This window comes from Panthera pardus, unplaced genomic scaffold (genome assembly GCF_024362965.1).
Source record: "Panthera pardus isolate Hobbes unplaced genomic scaffold, ASM2436296v1 HiC_scaffold_21, whole genome shotgun sequence".
NCBI lineage: Eukaryota > Metazoa > Chordata > Mammalia > Carnivora > Felidae > Panthera > Panthera pardus.
The window spans coordinates 31,501,908-31,519,242 of record NW_026526777.1 but is presented as its reverse complement, the minus strand read 5'-3'; the positions used below and the strand labels follow the sequence as shown (position 1 = coordinate 31,519,242).

Below are 17,335 nucleotides of genomic sequence, written 5' to 3'. Positions count from 1 at the left end.
TTTCAAATGTTTTATCCAGTAACTATTGGCTTCCTTTCTTGATCTTGAAATGTTGCTTTTTATAACTCCTTGTTCTTTGCTCATGGATGCCATGTTGTCTCATTTCTGACAATATGAACGACTGTTCGCTTCAGGGTTTCTGCTGCTCCTTGCATTGTCTCTGTTTCTCCCAAGTCTCTCTTCTGTTTATTTGGCCTTCTATCTTTCTTCTTAGAGGCTTGGGTCTAGTTGTTTCTTGAATGTCCGTTTCTTTCTTTTTTTTTTAGTAATGTTTATTTATTTGAGAGAGAGAGAGAGAGAAGGAGGGCAGAGAGAGGGAGGCATAGAATCTGAAGGAGACTCCCGACTCACTCTGAGCTGTCAGCACAGAGCCCAATGCAGGCTGGAACCCACAAACCGCAAGATCATGACCTGAGCTGAAGTCGGATGCCAAACCGACAGAGCCACCCAGGCGCCCCTTGAAGGTCCATTTCTATTTAAAGTATGTTGAAATTCTGTGATAATTGGTGGAGCTTGGAAATCACGAGTCTTACTAAATTGCACGAAATCAGAAAGGCATTTAAGCTTCCCGAGTTTTAGTTTCCTTATCTATCAAATGAACTACATGTCAATAGATATTAACATCCTATGTTTCGGTAGAAGTTGAAATCTCTGAAATTATTTTCTGGTGGTAAGCAGTAGCTGTTTCATTCATGAGATTCCAGGCATTTCCACAATACAACCAATGTTTTAACATAAAGTCTGAGTGAAGCAGAAGAAAATTGTGATTAGACAGACACTCCTTCAAAGTCAACACTTCCTGGGTGTATGACTATGAGAAATTTACTAAATGCCAAGTCTTAGTTTCATTCTCTACAAAATAGGAAAAATAATTGCTAATCCACTGGCTTTGCTTGGATGAGTAAATACAAAAACACACAAAGATGTTAACATGGTGTCTGATACATAACATTTCAGTAAAACTGCCTCTGTGATTATTATATTTACTGATAAGCTAATGGAGGATAGACTATTTCCCATGTTTCTATGAAATCTGGATAAAACCTTGTCTGTCCCTTGCTCAGAGTGCTTACTCCATAGAACTTATGAATTTGATGTAATTTGTGGGATTTGCTGTCTGTGAACCATATACCAGGTTTATAGAGTAACTAAAAGTAGAATCCTTTCATTTTTATTTATGTGCTTTATTATTATCACGCCTTACCAAACAAGGAAAACCAGGCATATCTGTTTTCGCTGACCCTTAATTTTTGTCTTGGTGTGCTTACTTCACTTTTGTATGGCCTTTATATTTATAGAGGTCAGATATGCATTCTCAGCCTTCAAAACATGCCACTGTTCTTTTAGGGCAGATGCTGAGAATACGTATTTATTTCATCTATCCTGTTTCACCCTTCTGTCCTTGTACTTAGATTTGCTGAATTAGACATGTTTAAATCCCTTTGGAAATGGCATTCCATTTCCTTTTTTTTTGTGGGGTGGGGGCAGCGGTGGGGTTGGGAATGGATGGTATTTAAAGCCCAAGTACGTCTTTTGAAATGTCATTTTCACTCGACTGATTCCCAGTTTTTGATGAAATTTCTGAACAGGGACTTAGGGGCATGACTTCAAGGTAACTTTGATTTGTGATCACTTAAACATTTTGAGTTGTAAAGGAAACATATTGGAAAAGGTAAATTCAGCAACAATACACGTGTTAGAAGCTTTGAAGATCCAGTGCTCTGTTATCTGCATGTTCAGCTGTTTAATGTACTTAGTCAATTCCACTGGTAATTCACACAGGATTAACATGGAAAAGAGCGCGTGTACCATGATTTACAGATTTTTGGAGCTATGGTGCCACCTACTGGAATATTTCTAAATATTCCCTTGTCTAAATAATGAAAACAGGCACTTCCCTTTAAAAAAAAAAAAAAAAAAAATGCAGAAAATGTTATCCCAGAAGAGTGAAGTCAAAAGATAATATATGGAAATACTAAGTCTATTACTATGGTCTATTTTATTATATTTATCTCCTGTGTTTATAGAATTTAAAAGTGCTCAATGCAGTTTATACTTTTAGAAGTACCAGTGCTTTCTCTTTATTGTCACACACGCCCTCTTAATCCCCACTGCTATTTTCTTTACCTGTTTTCCACACCCTCCCAGCATTGTTCATATAGAATGTTTGCATGTATTTTAATGGTACTTATATTAATACAATTTCCTAATATTAAATAGGTATTTATTATGCACTAGTTATTAAGTACTTTATGCAGACGTTTATTTGCTTTTTCCAAGTCTGACTCCACTAACAGTATATGGTTGCTTTTAAGTTATATGTGAACTAGAGCATAAAGAGTATGGGGATGTTTGCCTATGCCAAACGGCTGAGATAACTACATTAGTTCTTTCGCTTCACATTGGCCAAGCAGATCCGTCTTTGACCTGCAGTAGAATGAGTAGGTCATGAAATAACTAAAGATTTCGTATAACCAGTCTGATAGGGTCGGACTGTTTAATCATGAGGTTTCAGCACAGTTGCTTCTTCCTGTGTTTCAGTAATGTTCTGATAATGTCTGCATATGGAAATATAATAGACAATTGAAGTCATTGTTCATATAATTTAGGAAGAATTGCAAAATGTGATAGAGATATCTTCGATAGTGCAGTCTCTTCTAAATATTTAAGTAGCTTCACCTATTTATCCTGATATGTAGAAATAGTCTCCATGGAAGTATTTGTTACTGCATGCTTACATTTATGGAAGTCATTAGATGGTTTTTGGAGGGGATATGTCCTTCAGATATTAGATTTTTAACTAGGCTCTTTCATGTAGGTTGTCTTTATATATGTTCCTACTTTGAGATTTGTACTTAAGTTTTTTGATATTTTAAAAGTAATTGAGGGGCACCTGGGTGGTTCAGTCAGTTGAGGGTCTGACTTCTGCTCAGGTTATGATCTCACAGTTGGTGGGTTCCAGGCCTGCGTTGGGCTCTGTGCTGACAGCTCAGAGCCTGGAACCTGCTTTGGTTTCTGTGTCTCCCTCTTTCTCTGCCCTTCCCCTGCCAATGCTCTCTCTCTCTTTCTCTGTTTCTCAAAAATAAATAAAATTTTTAAAAAAATTTGAAAATTGGGGCCCCTAGGTGGTTCAGTCAGTTGTGTCTGACTTCAGCTCAGGTAATAATCTCACTGTTCGTGGGTTTGAGCCCCACATCAGGATCTCTGCTGTCAGCGTGGTGCCTGCTTCAGATCTTCTGTCCCCCTCTCTGTCCCTCCCTCAGTGCACGTCCACCTGTGCCCTCTCTTTCTCTACGTCTCTCGCTCTCACACACACAGAAATAAATAAACATTAAAAAATTAATAAATAAATAAAAATAATTGAACATTTTTTTATTTTATGTAATCTAGTAGATATGGCTTGTTGAAATTAATGTCAATCACACTGCTGTAGTTCCTGAATATTTTCTTCAGGACATTAGCTCAAATTTGGAAGTGGTTTTCATCTTTGAAATTTTATTTTAGTGAGCTTCTGTAAGATTTATTGAGTGCCTAAGTAATTTTCATGTGATTTATCATGTTGACTGAAAGTGTTACAGAGATTGAAAATCTGTTTATAGGGATTTTGTGACTATGAGAATAAATTTAGTCTTCTATTGAGTCTAAACTGTGATGCTGGACTTGGAATTTTCTTTCAAAGAGATAAAAGACTGTGTATGTGTGTGTGATACTCAATAAAGAAAATGAAATAAACCTTAAAATAAGCTACAAGATTTCAAAATAGCCTGAAAATCACTCAGTGGAGGACTTTAGAATCAGATTCTGAGCTAAAGGGGTATAATGGAAAACGTACGTTCAATCTAAGAAGCCTTTATGGGAAGTAAGCATGAAAGGAAAATGTGATCCATTTTTAGATATATGTTATTTGCCATGGATGTTAAATTTTGTTGCATTGAAGATTAAAGGATTTGGGGAAATGTTGAATGGGGCCGTGATTAGAACAGAAATACATAGATGGAGATACACATATAGAAATAAGTTGTTTTTCTGTTTCCAAGCTATGGAAGTCTCTTCACAGATAAACATGGGGTCTGTGCGTTATAGTACTTTTGTTTACTGTTACTGTAGTTTGGTTGACTTCCCTGTCAAAATAATATTCTTCAGTAAATTAAACCGGCACACTTCTGATTTTTCTCCAATATTTGTCTATACCATACATAGAGCATTTATCCAGAAAACTATAATTTACTGCAAATGTCTATATTTAGGGTCAAGTTTATTTTAGCATTTGTAACATTATTAGTCATGTATTCTGTAGTCCGATACTGATTAAGAGGTTTTTTTATTTAGCCTATGGGCTTTTAATAAGTATCAATCTCTGTGTAGCCTAAAGCATTGGCTAAAAGAATTTTCATGTTGAAAGGTCAGGTGTAGAGGAAAAGCTATAAGGATAAATTAATGAGGAAAGCTGGAAGCCTGAGGATTGACAGCAATGTCTGCAGAGTCAGACAGGCTCAGGTTCAAGTCTGGGCTAGCATATACCAGCCTTGGGAACTTAGCCAAGACACTTGACTTTTCTAATTTCTTAGGGTGTTGTGATCCTTAAGAGAGAAAATACAAGCAACAGGCTTCCTATAGTGCCTCATACACCATGAACACTCAATACATATTAGCAATTAATAACAATAAAGTATCATTTCTGAATTATTCTCTTAAAAAGACACATCTGTAGAAATTGTCTTCTCCATTTTGGTAATTTACCATTTTCTAAACTTGAATTAAAATACTATACACCACATATTGTCTTCAAAACATTCATTGCTTTTGAACCAGTTAGAATTAAATTAATATCTCTGGGGCATTTAACATGCATGTGGCCTGATGAAGAGTCTACTGTTTGGAACATTTCTAGCATATTTACTCTAGTATTCATGGTTCTTATGTTAAAAAAAGAAAGTTCCTTATTATCCCAATATTCCTTTTCCATTTCCATAATGAATATGTGACAAATCGCAATTCCTTTTTATAACATATTATATACCATTTATGCTACATGTTTTGGCGGTAACAAACTAATAAATGAGAACAGAGTATAATGGTCTGTGGAGTTAGTGATGGGTCTAGTAAAGGCAACATTAAGATTCCTCTTTTTTCTGTCATCAAATCTATTTGATTTCTCTTCTATATTTATTGATCTGATGACTTCCATCACTCTCAGGAAAAAATTCAATCTCTTTTCGTGGCCTATAAGGCTTGCTCTTGGCTCTTCTCCCAAAGGTGTTTTCATCAGATCTGTTTGATTTCTCCCTTGCATTTACACATGCTTAAAACCATTCAACAATTACTTATCTACCACTTACTATATGCAAGGCTCTTAGCTACATAGCTTCAGCTGCTTCGCTTCCTCTTCATATTGTGTAATTCTTGCTGATCGCCAATGGAAGGAATTTTAATTATTAGTCATAATCAGGTTCACCTATGACTTAAATGTCTTTGCAGACTACTGGATCTCTCTCTCTCTCTCTCTTTCTCTCTCTCTCTTTATCTTGCAAACCATTGGAGCTATATATATATGTAGATATCTATCTGTATACATCTTACAGTTTGTAATTTTTCCTAGGGCAAAGGACCATACCTGTTACATGTTCAAACCCAGCACCTAATATCAAGTTAGCAAAACAATAAATAGGTTTAAACTTAACTAAATCAAGTTAACTTGTTTGAAGTTCCAAGGAATTAGATGTTTATATTGAGAAGGGACATATCAAAATAGTTTTACATTTTTTTTTAACGTTTATTTATTTTTGAGAGACAGAGAGAGACAGACTGTGAGTGGGGGAGGGGCAGACAGAGAGAGAGAGAGAGAAGGAGACACAGACTCCAAAGCAGGCTCCAGGCTCTGACCTGTCAGCACAGAGCCCCACGCAGGGCTCGACCTCACAAACTGCGAGATCATGACGTGAGCCGAAGTCAGGCGCGCAACCGACTGAGCCACCCAGGCGCCCCCAAAATGGTTTTAGATATTTAAAAACTTATATACTTCTCAGATAAAGAAAAGAGGTGTATTATATGAAATGTGTTTATACACTCGAACTAACTCGAATATTTTGAATGTGGCAATATGCTAAATTCTTTACAATTATCATGACAGTTATTTCTTCTTTCACTTCCTTGGGGGCAGGAAATGTCTCTACCTTGGTCATATTGTATCGCTAGTATGTGGCATATAGCACACAGTAGGCACTCAATAAATAATCATTATCTAAATAAATGAATGCATATGGGGAAAAAGTCCAAAGTCTTTTATAGGCTTGAGATTAATTCTAATAGCTCTCCTTTATTCTATTACTTTTTTATTTTACCTGAGAAGTCAAAAACTAATACCATAGTTTTAACACACTTGGACATTGTAAACATGACCTTAAGAGAAGGAATGTAGTTTCAGTGGTAAAAGGTACTGAAAATTGCCCCTCTGTGAATGTTAACTAACACAGAGATGATGTATATATGGAAATTTAACTTATATTTACATATGTATTATGAAATTTAACTTATATTTACATATGTATTATGAAATTTGAAGTTTTCTAATAGATGTTTGTTTTCCTTTTTTCAGGAGAAGAAAGTCCTGGTAAGAATTAATATTTTCATTTTACTTATTTTATTATTTTGTTGCAAAGTTTATATATTTAATGTTGATAGAGTTTTCTATTATTGTCTAGTAAAATCATTTTACAAGGACAAATGTTATCATTATGAATTATTTCTTGAATTATGAAAATGTTTTTGACACTTTCTTGTTCTTAATATTCCTGCTTATAACATATAAATTTTGTTAACTACTTGAATATATTATTGTGTATAAGTTATAGCTTTTCTTAAACTTGACAATAAATTGCATAGCAGGATTCCAATCTCTTTTTAAATTTTAACATTGCAAATAATTCAAGTTAGGTCGCAAAACTTTATAGTCAAAAATTGGTTAAAGAATTATCTGAGAAATTAGAATTCTAAACATATTATATATGTATATATACAAATACATATATGTATATACATATATATAAAAGAAAAGCTTTGAGAGTAGTAAGATATTTTGTAATAATCATGTTCAAATTCTATTGTCACAATGGAATTAATAGTCTTAATGAGTATTCTAATCCTGAGACCAATTAAATTTAAACAATGAAGATGTTAAAAATAAATTCATACATATTATATGCAAAAATAAGAGATAAACATACATTTCATGTGGTTAAAAATAAGTTATATCACTTAAATGTTAGTGTTATGTAAAATGTATTACTGATTTCCTGATTCATCATACAGTTGAAGTATGCATTGAGAAGGTAAGTAAAGCCACTAAGACAATTCTGACTTAATCATTTTAATGCGGTTCTAGTTAGGTACATTCAAAATGTTCTGCAAATTGAGTTATTAAAGGAATTATTTTTGTAAATAAATGAAAATTCATTCCAAACTATGGAAACAAGGAAGCATGTGAATACTAACAAAATGCTTTTGAATCTGCATAAGAAGCACATTCTCTTATTTTTTAAAACATGTAATATTGGAATTTTACGGTTGGATAGTATGGTAGAGAAGCTTTATAAATACATGAAAGTCATTAAGGTATAGCAACTGTGATTGGTTTATGCCAGCTACTCTCATCCATTTTAGCATTTCCACCTTTTACAAATGATTAAGTTCATTCCAACCATATAAACTGGTTATTGTTGCAGGAGGGGATTGGGAATGGGGTAGAATGGGGGTGAATGTTTAAAATGCAGACGACTTACCACCTTATTGAGGGAGTTTCCATTATCCTTGCACTGTTATAAAATGATGGATGACACATCCAAATGATGACATCAGGTAAGTCAAAATAGTGACCCCAAATGCCAATGAGAATGGCTTCCTGCAAATATCAACAAGAATGTGATCAGTGGAAACCAGTAGTATCTCCAAAGTGAAGATGAAGGCCAATGTAGAATTGGCAATCGGAGCATTTTTTCTCATCCTGAATTAAAGTCTTATTTATTGAACCAGGGGATGTGCAGTGAGCTTAAGATGTGTGCAAGAACATTAAGGCTTCTAGGTAGGAGGGTAGTTTTCTGAATACCGTTTTTTCATAGACCTTGGACTGAATTTACTTGATGATATATAATCTTTAGGAATGCTACTCTTCAACAAAGCATAACACTATTATGCGAGGTATTTGGAGTGGTTTTCCTTCTAGTCTTTTTGTAATTCAAATCTAAAAGATAAGTGGGAGTGGGTGATAAAGGGAAAACATCACATTTCTCTCAGAGCACAGGGGATCATTGGAATCCTGCCAAAACCAAAGATAGGTTAACCTAAAAGCAACAAACTAATAATTGTTCACGTCTATAATGATGGAAGTATATTAATGTTATTGCACATAATTTTAAGCTCCCTCCCCCTCTCCCTTTCATCTTCTCAATCTCTGTCCCTATCTGTCTTCTTCCTGTCTTTGCCTCCACCCTTGTCCCTTCTTTTATTCAACAAAGAGCAGGTGAGAGAATAAGTCAAGTAGGATTTAGGATTTTACACTGAAGACAGGAAGGGGTGACTTGCCTATCACTTTGCTAGATATGTTGACGTGTATCTCGGGTAGAGGTTTGTTAGTAAATACGTTGCTTTGTGTGTTATTAGGTTATGAAATTCTAGAGATTGAAAATTTTCGTTGGAAAATAACAACTGTAACAAATGTACTGAAATTACTTTGGATTTCAGTAACCACAGAAGAGTTCTACATTATTTTATGTGCTTGTCATTGGGGCAGTTCAATAAGGCTTGGATGTATTTTATTTGTATTTGGTAAACACTGATTTCATTTTACCTTCAACAATAATTAAAAATAAAATTGTAAAAAAAAAAAATCAGTGTGTACCTAGAACTTTTATTTTTCATTTTTTGTTTTCCTAGAAACACTAGTCCTCTTAATAATCCCCTTTAAACTTTCTCTTTCTCTAGTGCTCATTGGTAAGTCTTTTTCTTTTTCTTTTTCTTTTTTTTTTTTTTTTTTTTTTTACAATTTCTGTTAATTGATTTTCTTTATGTGTGTGCTCCGTCCTTCTGAACCCAACTGCTTTGGACAGTTAAGAAACCAGCAATCCAAAGGGAAGTAGGCAGGGAATAGCTGCTTTCAACTTTATTTCCCCATTTCTATCTTTAGCCACTATATCTAAGTCTATATACCTCTGTATGCATCTATCTATCTATCTATCTATCTATCCATCTATCTATCTATGTATTTGGTAAAATATACATACTACCACACGCCGTATATCATCTCTGTATGTTGTGTGTGCATTTACACACATATATGTATATATATTTATATACACACTGCAGTGGACTGGGGAGTTAGTTAACTCAGATGAGTATATGTTGCAGGATATGATTCATGTATTTATTTTGTTTTCCTTTTTCCATCTCCCATGAATACAATAGGACTGAACTCAACAGAAAAGCCCAGTGTTCTGGCTCCAAGCGACCCCTTACCTGCCCGCACCACTGCATTCTCACTTACAAGCATCTCTGAAAGAGAATATAACTCCTCAGAGACCACGCCTACTCTTAGTCCAGACAATCCTTCAACTGAAGACTTCCTGAACTCTTTGGATAATGCTAATACTCTCAATGTGACAGGTCGGCACAGAGGTGTTAATTAACTGAAATGAGTTTAGGAGAACTTGTCTTCCTTTTTGAATCTGAAAGTTATCAGAACTGTTTTTCTTTAAAATACGTGTGCAGTTTCTACAAATGTGGTTTTATTCAAGCATGTAAAGTGTAGAACATCCAGGCGTTCATGCAATTTTGACTGACCAAAGTAGTGAAGGCAAGTTGTTGAGGAGCCGGTGGACAGGGAGGGAGGGAAGCCCCAGCAAGTAAGGCTGGTGGGGAGGGGGAGGGGAGTTTCTCCAGTAGCCAGTGAACTGCATGTGCTGGGTCATCGCCACTGTTCTGCTCACTTGGGTTTTCTGCAGTGCCAGCCGGGTCAGAACTCGGTATTTCAGCACTTTGTCAGTCTTGCCCTCCCTGGCTGTAATTCCAAAGTAGAATTTTTCTTTGTTGAACTCCACAATCTCAATACCAGAAATTACTGGAGATAAACAATTTATTTTTGAAAAACCACACCGAGGATCAATAATCCAGCTTTGCTGTTTGAATTTCCTCCAGGGATATTGGCATTAAAAAAATTAATCAAGGTTGTGGGCCTTAGGGCAGAATTGAAGGGAATGTGACCACATTCATAACAGTGATGTGGGAGGTATTTTTTACCAGTGAAGACCACTGATGCTTTTCAGAATCCCAATAAATCTGTGGTTTGCTCATTCTATATTTGATGCTAGGTCTGCCAGTGTATTTGGCACATAAATCCACCATCATGAGGGTTGTTCATGCCTTTTCTGAAATAATGTGCTATGTTGTCATTTTCTGAGGCAAACAGGTTTATAGACATTAGAGACTAAGCTATTCGCTTAACAGTGCCATTAATCTTAGTTTGAAAAACAAGTATGTTCAACACTGTCTCAGAAATTTGGTGGAGGGGTACATTGTCGTGTTTTGAATACCATATTGATGAAGTTTATTGGCCATAATAAGCAGTTAATTAAATGATAAATGCCTCCTTATGTTGATTACAGAACTGTAAATTCAATCTTTCCTCCATTTCTTCCTTCCACCTTAGCAGAGTAATGGCTAGGATCTATCTAAACATTGCAGGCATTTGAATTCATTGCCCAAAATTTTAACAAAAAGAATGTGAGGATGAGGGTGTTAATGGTTAGGTAGAACATTCCAGGGTAAACTTTTTTACTGACGGACTGATGTCACACAGTTTTCTATTTTAAAGTTTTCACATTTAGCTTCACGTACACAAACACACACACATATAATATTCCCTATGAAGCAAAATGTGAAGAGAAAATGTTTAAAATGGAAAAGATTGGAAATAAGGATGAATAATAGTAAAATACTAACTTGATGGTGAAATTAGCTTGGAAGGTTTCTTACACTTTCAAATAAAATAAGACATTTGATCTCCCTACAAAATAACTTTGCTCTCCGGTGATATTTCAATTCTCTACTGGGATAGAATCGTATGTGTTATTTAATTTATGTTCGCAATTGATTCGTATTGTGGAATACAATCCAATTTTCCTGCTTACCGATATACATAGGTAAAAAAAAATCCCTTAATCCATGCTTCTAACAGTATAATATTTTCAAGCGTTTTCAAAATTGTTCAAAAATCATTACAATAAGCATCTGTTTGCATAACATTAAACTTAATTATGTGATATTATTTTTACAAAAATATTTAATGCAGTTGCAAAATATCAATATAGAAGTATATATATAAAGTACATACTTTATGCATATATATATATGCATAAAGTATGTACTTTATATATATACATATATGTATATGTATATATATAAAGTATTTACACACATACACATTGAAAATACTATTTTCCCAAATCCTGATCCTTAAAGGTACCATACCATTTTATCCATGGCGGTATATCCTACAGACTCTAGACATGTGATTCTCTGAGAGAATGTGGGTGTGTGAGCAACTGTTTCCCCACATCTTTTCCAATACTAGATATTATTAATCTTTCAAAACTCTGCCAGTATGATAGTTAAGATATTTTATTTTAACATCAAAAAATTTCATAGTGATGAGCACTTTTGCATACACTCTTTAGCCATTGCGTATATTAGATGTCTGTTACATGTCTTGTCCATTTTTCTATTTTTCTTTTTTTTACGATTTGCATATTGTATACTGAGGGATTCTTTACTGATTCTGCCTACGAAGAAACACCCCAACTTTCAGTTCGTAAAGTTGAAGGAGAATCCAAAAAGCTCACAGAGACTTGGAGGTTAAAAAAAAAAAAAAAAAGCCACCTGGAAACCTGAGTCATCTATGACTTCAACAGGACCCCAGGAAGCCTCTGGGAATATGTAAATGAAGAACTCTGGTGCCACCTTCCTGCCAGGCGAACTTAAATAGAGGCAGACACACATTTTAATAGATTGGGTCATTTCACGGTTTGGTAAACAAAGATGCTGATAATGTCCTAGTATTTAAATGTTTCATCTGCAGTAGGGAAATACTGAAACGATTTCACTTTCTTACCCTAGGAGTTACACAGCCGCCTCCCTTCCCCACGCACGCAGACTCGCAGGCGCCCTCTGCCGGATCTGACACGCAGACACCTAGCAGCACTGCTATCCCTCCCGCACTCACCCCTGCTCCGGGGAAGAATGACACATCAGGTTTGCCGGGCTTTTAGATTTGTGCAACTGTGGAAAGAGCCTGACAGCTGCCTGTGGTTAAGAGCGGTGTCAGGGAATCCAACCACTTGTTAAAAGTATAGCACTCGCTAGTTGGTGAATTTGGTATTTCATACTTTCATGTTTATCCTTAGTTTATGAGGACACCTACCTAAGGTCCTTCTAGTACAGATGAAATAATAAAGAATGAGACTTCGCAGAATAAAGGAAAAACCTGTTCCGGAATAAATGGTTACCCAGGGTGTTCTATACGTTTCTTCATATTGGGGCAAGACCCACGGCACAGTGAAAACTTTTGCTAATAATAAAGAACAGTATGTATGAAATGTTACCAATAGACTTCCAACCAATAAACAAAATCCTGAAGAGTAGATGACTTCCATTTTCAGTGAAAGCCACTAAGAAATTGTAACCACAGTTTGTTTTTTTAAAAGAATGGGAAAAAGGAAATAGATGCTTCATTTTCCCCATCCAAACATTAAGATTCAGCTTAGCATCTCTGTATGTATATAAAACAAAGCAAAATACTCCCTCCCTTATCTTTCCAAATCAGGGTCTAAGTCACTTCATGTTGACTTTTTTTTTTTTTTTTTATCCTGAAAGACAAAAATCCACACAGACATATATAAAAATGTGATGGCTTCAATGCCTGAAAATAAAAAGATATAAATGGGAAAGCCTGTGGAGCAGGCACTAAAGTGGCCTTTCTTGGAACATGAATCAAATATGGAAGTCCAACATATCAAATAGAATAATTATGAGGTATTAAAAGTCTTCCGTTGGCACAAAAATCATTACAGGAAATGCACAAACTTAAAGTGACCTGGGAAAGAGTTGCCCTCCCTTCCCTGCCTTGTTCTGCCCACTCCAGCTACCACGAGAACTACAGTAAGACGATCTGGAACTTTTAGCAAAGCCACAGATTCAGAAGTTACAGATGAGAAGGAGCTGTAAAATAACTGAAGAGGACTGGCCTGTAGGGGGTGGTTGTTGCAAAAACCACTCTACGTGTCCTCATGAAGAAATTCTTCCTCTCACGGTGGCTAATTCCACTAATTAAAAACTGATTAGGATTCATTAACCTGATGAAAATTGAAAAAGCAGGGGCTTTAGAACAGCATGAGGACAAGGGACTCTTAGGGGAGGCAAAGAGAACAAGCCAGTGAAAGAGAAGGAAAGAATGTGGAAGAAGGAGAAAGACAAACCTGCTGATTTTTTAAAAAAAAATTTTAATGTTTTTAAATTTTATTTGAGGTGGGGGAGGAGCAGAGACAGAGAGGGAGACCAGAATCCAGGCTCCAGGCTCTGAGCTGTCAGCACAGAGCCTGACGTTGAGCTGAACTCAGAAACCCCGAGAGCACAACCTGAGCTGAAGTTGGGCTATTAACCAACTGAGCCACCCAGGCACCCCAAACCCACTGATTTTTAAAGCTCAGCAGAGGGTCATTTCTGAGTCTATTTTTTTTTTAGAAGAAAAATTAAACCTTCCTACCCTTCTCTGTGTTGTGTTGGAGACCTTCTCTGGGGATCCAGAACTGCAGAACTGATATTTATGTTATTCATTCTACTCTATGGTTTACTTACATGCAGGGGAGGTAGTGGCTTTTGAAGACTGAGCTGAGAACCTAAACTCAAATTTTTGGAAGATGCCTTTTCATTGCTAATGGCTGTAGATGTGAAGTTACGGACTGTGCTCGGTTTATAATTGGACGATGCCTGCATGCTTGTCCTGAAACCGTTTCCAGAATGTGCATGCCTGTTTCATTCTTCCGAAACCCTGAGAATCTTACAAATGCAAGACTAATCTTGTATCATTGAACTGATGACCCCAGGGACCATGACAGGGAAATAACCAAACAAGGTCAAATAAAGGCTAGTTAGCATGTCCTTTGTTTTTGCCGCGACAACTACCGGAGTTCCAGTCCTCTAGTAGGCATCCAGTGAATACATACTGATTGCTTGTGTCGGAATTCTGGGTGTGATGTCTGCAGGAAGATGTAGCATGCCTTGGGTGCTTTGAAGCTTGGCAACGACAAGTCCTAACCAAATACGCTGTGCAGTTTCTTCAGCTACGACACCTAATTCTATACGTATTTGCTTAGGTTTGCTTGGAAAATAAGGAAATGGTGTCTGGATGATGCAGAAGTTCTTTGGTTCTAAACCAATTTGATTTTTTCCTGGCGAGGGCAATCAACATAGTGAAAGTAGAATTGTAACCTCCACCTGGAAAGGAAAACACCCTGAGCTCAGCAGCTGCAAAGGCAGAAGCCCATTCAGCTCTCATGTAAGAAAATTAGAGCTAGGCATCTGCACCCAGAAAGGCCTCCCCAGGGAGGTGCCCCCCAGGCAAGGTTTCCAGCACATGGCACGTTGTGCTTCCTCTTCTTCCAACCTTCACACACCCTTTGCCACCCAGAGCTCCGCAAGCCAGCACCCCACTCTGTCGCTTGGGTGCATTTTCGCCATCACCTAAGGCATCCCTTGGTTGGAAAGCTTGGCCTCCCTGGCTTGTGCAAACCAGCTGTCTCCTCAGGTGCCAAATATTTTACAAGTGGTGCTCTGATTACAAAGCTGCCTAGGCGTTGAGTTGCACAATGTGAAACTTCTGCAGGCCTGGCTGGTTTTCATTCAGTTTTGCAGAACACAGACAGCTACGTGCTCAATCGTTGCTTGGCCTAAGCCTCGATGCTCGGTTTACGCTGAATGTCTGGCCGTTGCCCTTCTGTGGCGAAAACGGATGACCGTGATGATGGCCTTTCTGATTGCAGGTTTTCCAGGAGAGACGATTCCACCCAGCACCTTCCCTGCAGACACAGTTTTCACACCAGTAGCGACCCTCAGCCCCGCACTCAGCAGCTCTGCTGCCCTACCCTCACTCATCTCCAGCATCACCACCAAAGATAACTCCTCAGGTTTGCCCGCGGTGCTCTAGGGGTTTTGAGTTGTGGGTAATGAACTGGAAATTTGAGACCTGAATGCAGTTCTTTTACGTATTTCATACCAAATATTATTTGCAGCGACGTTTCACATACCGATATCAAATCAGCCAAAGTAAACTTGCCAGTAAGCTTTGTTTCTGGGCGTGCTTCGTTTTGTTATTCATATTATGAAAGTTCAGGGCAAGGAAGAAAGAAAATAGACTTTAGTGTCATATAGCTCTGGGATCCAATCCAGTCTGGTTAACTTTCTGGCTGACTTTAGCACAAGCTACTAATAGTTTTTGTGTGATGGTTTCCCTTCTGTAAAAATAGATATTGTAATATTCATTTTAGGGGATAGATGTGAGGACCAAATATGTAAAATGCCTGGGAGGCAGTGAGTATTTAAAAAGAATAAGTGGGATCCTTATTAGTAATTAAAATAAGGAAGCTATTGAAGGAGAAAGTAGTTTGAGGAAGATTGCACATCAGGTAAGAATTACACCAACGAATGAACAGTTTCTCTCAACTTACTGAATCTCAAGCTCTAATTATTGGAACTATTGGTTATCTTAAAGGGCCATTGGTAGGTAGATAAGGCTTTGGCTCACTTTCCTGTTTTGACAAGGAGCAAGTGTCAATTCCAGTGATTCAGTTAGGAGAGAAAGAAAGTATCGTTGCTGAAGAGTTTTTCCCTTGCCCTTCATTATGACAAACTCACTAACTTTTATTCTCTGTTCATTTCCTTGCAGATCAGAGTCTTACGTCCACGTCACCCGCAACAAGCATTATGACTGCTTCCGAAACAGGTGACAATCTTACCCTCAGCCATGCAGTCATACCACTACCATGTACCAGGGATGTGCTCGTAGAAGGGTCTTCCATTTGCTCTCTCGGGGGGCGTTTTTTTTGAGAAAGTCAATTGAGTATTCGAATGATGGGGGCTGCGGAATGGCAGTTAGTCTTAAAACACATATTTTAGCCGTGCAATAGCTGGTGAGATCAGGGCATAATGTTACTGTGATATCTTTTCATATCATTATGACATCCCCCAAGGGTTGTGTGCTTTATGCAAAGGCATAGAAAAACGATCAAAAATACTATGACTTCTTTCTCTAAGAGTGGGCTTAGGTATTAGCATGAAAAAGAACAAGCCTATCCATGGGACTCCCCGTTCCAAGTGGCGAATGGCAGAAGATTGAGTGCAGAGCTCCAGTCATGTGGCATGGACCATGCAAGCAAAGGCAAGAGATCTGAACGGACCCAGCAATTGGCGGTGGCGGCCAGTGGGCTGGCCATGGCAGAGCGGGCAAGCCCATGGTCCTCTCCCAAATTCTTCCAACTCAAAGACCGGATGGGCAAGATCTCTTGGCACATTTCCACCCATTCTTCAGTTAAATACAAATATGCTTCCCCCACGATATGTTTCAATTTGTTGAAAGAGCCATTCACTACCCTGGATCCACTATAGGTACAAAGAACTTACACAAGTTAAACTAGAGAGTGAAGCCGCCTTTGCCTATTTTCTGATTTTTTTTTCAACGAAAGTGTCAACTGAACTCTCTAGGGGTTATAATGATATAAATCTATTTTTTTTTATTTTTTTTTAACGTTTATTTATTTTTGAGACAGAGAGAGACAGAGCACGAACAGGGGAGGGGCAGAGAGAGAGGGAGACACAGAATCTGAAACAGGCTCCAGGCTCTGAGCTGTCAGCACAGAGCCCGACGTGGGGCTCGAAGCCACGGACCATGAGATCGTGACCTGAGCCGAAGTCGGCCGCTTAACCGACTGAGCCACCCAGGCGCCCCAGATATAAATCTATTTTGGGAGTAATCGAGGGGAAGAGGACCTTTACATGTTTTTGGGTACATGAATGGTTAGCCAAGTCACCACGCCATAATCGAATGTGTGCTGGAAAAAACCTCAACATTATTATTATTATTATTATTATCATTATTATCTTCATGTTTATTGGGTTAAACTCATGAAAATGTCTTACAGAACTAGCTCATTAGTTTATAACATTTGAAGTTTTGAGATTAAAGCATTATACCAAGCACTGTGTTGTACATTGTACAAAACTTTGTGTTGTATGTTAA

The 17,335-nt window shown here is 37.3% G+C and overlaps 1 protein-coding gene across 4 annotated transcripts in view; it reads left to right on the top strand.

The window, feature by feature from the left end:
• PTPRC (protein tyrosine phosphatase receptor type C) overlaps positions 1–17,335 on the top strand; it is a 121,235-nt gene that overhangs the window by 48,478 nt on the left and 55,422 nt on the right. For 2 of the 4 annotated variants that reach the window (XM_053909091.1, XM_019430673.2), the window contains exons 3-7: positions 6,596–6,610; positions 9,457–9,654; positions 12,163–12,297; positions 15,084–15,227; positions 15,986–16,042. In XM_053909091.1, the coding sequence (XP_053765066.1) occupies positions 6,596–6,610; positions 9,457–9,654; positions 12,163–12,297; positions 15,084–15,227; positions 15,986–16,042 (549 nt within the window). The remainder of the gene's footprint in view (positions 1–6,595; positions 6,611–9,456; positions 9,655–12,162; positions 12,298–15,083; positions 15,228–15,985; positions 16,043–17,335) is intronic. The other 2 variants (XM_053909092.1, XM_019430703.2) reach the window with 2 other exon arrangements.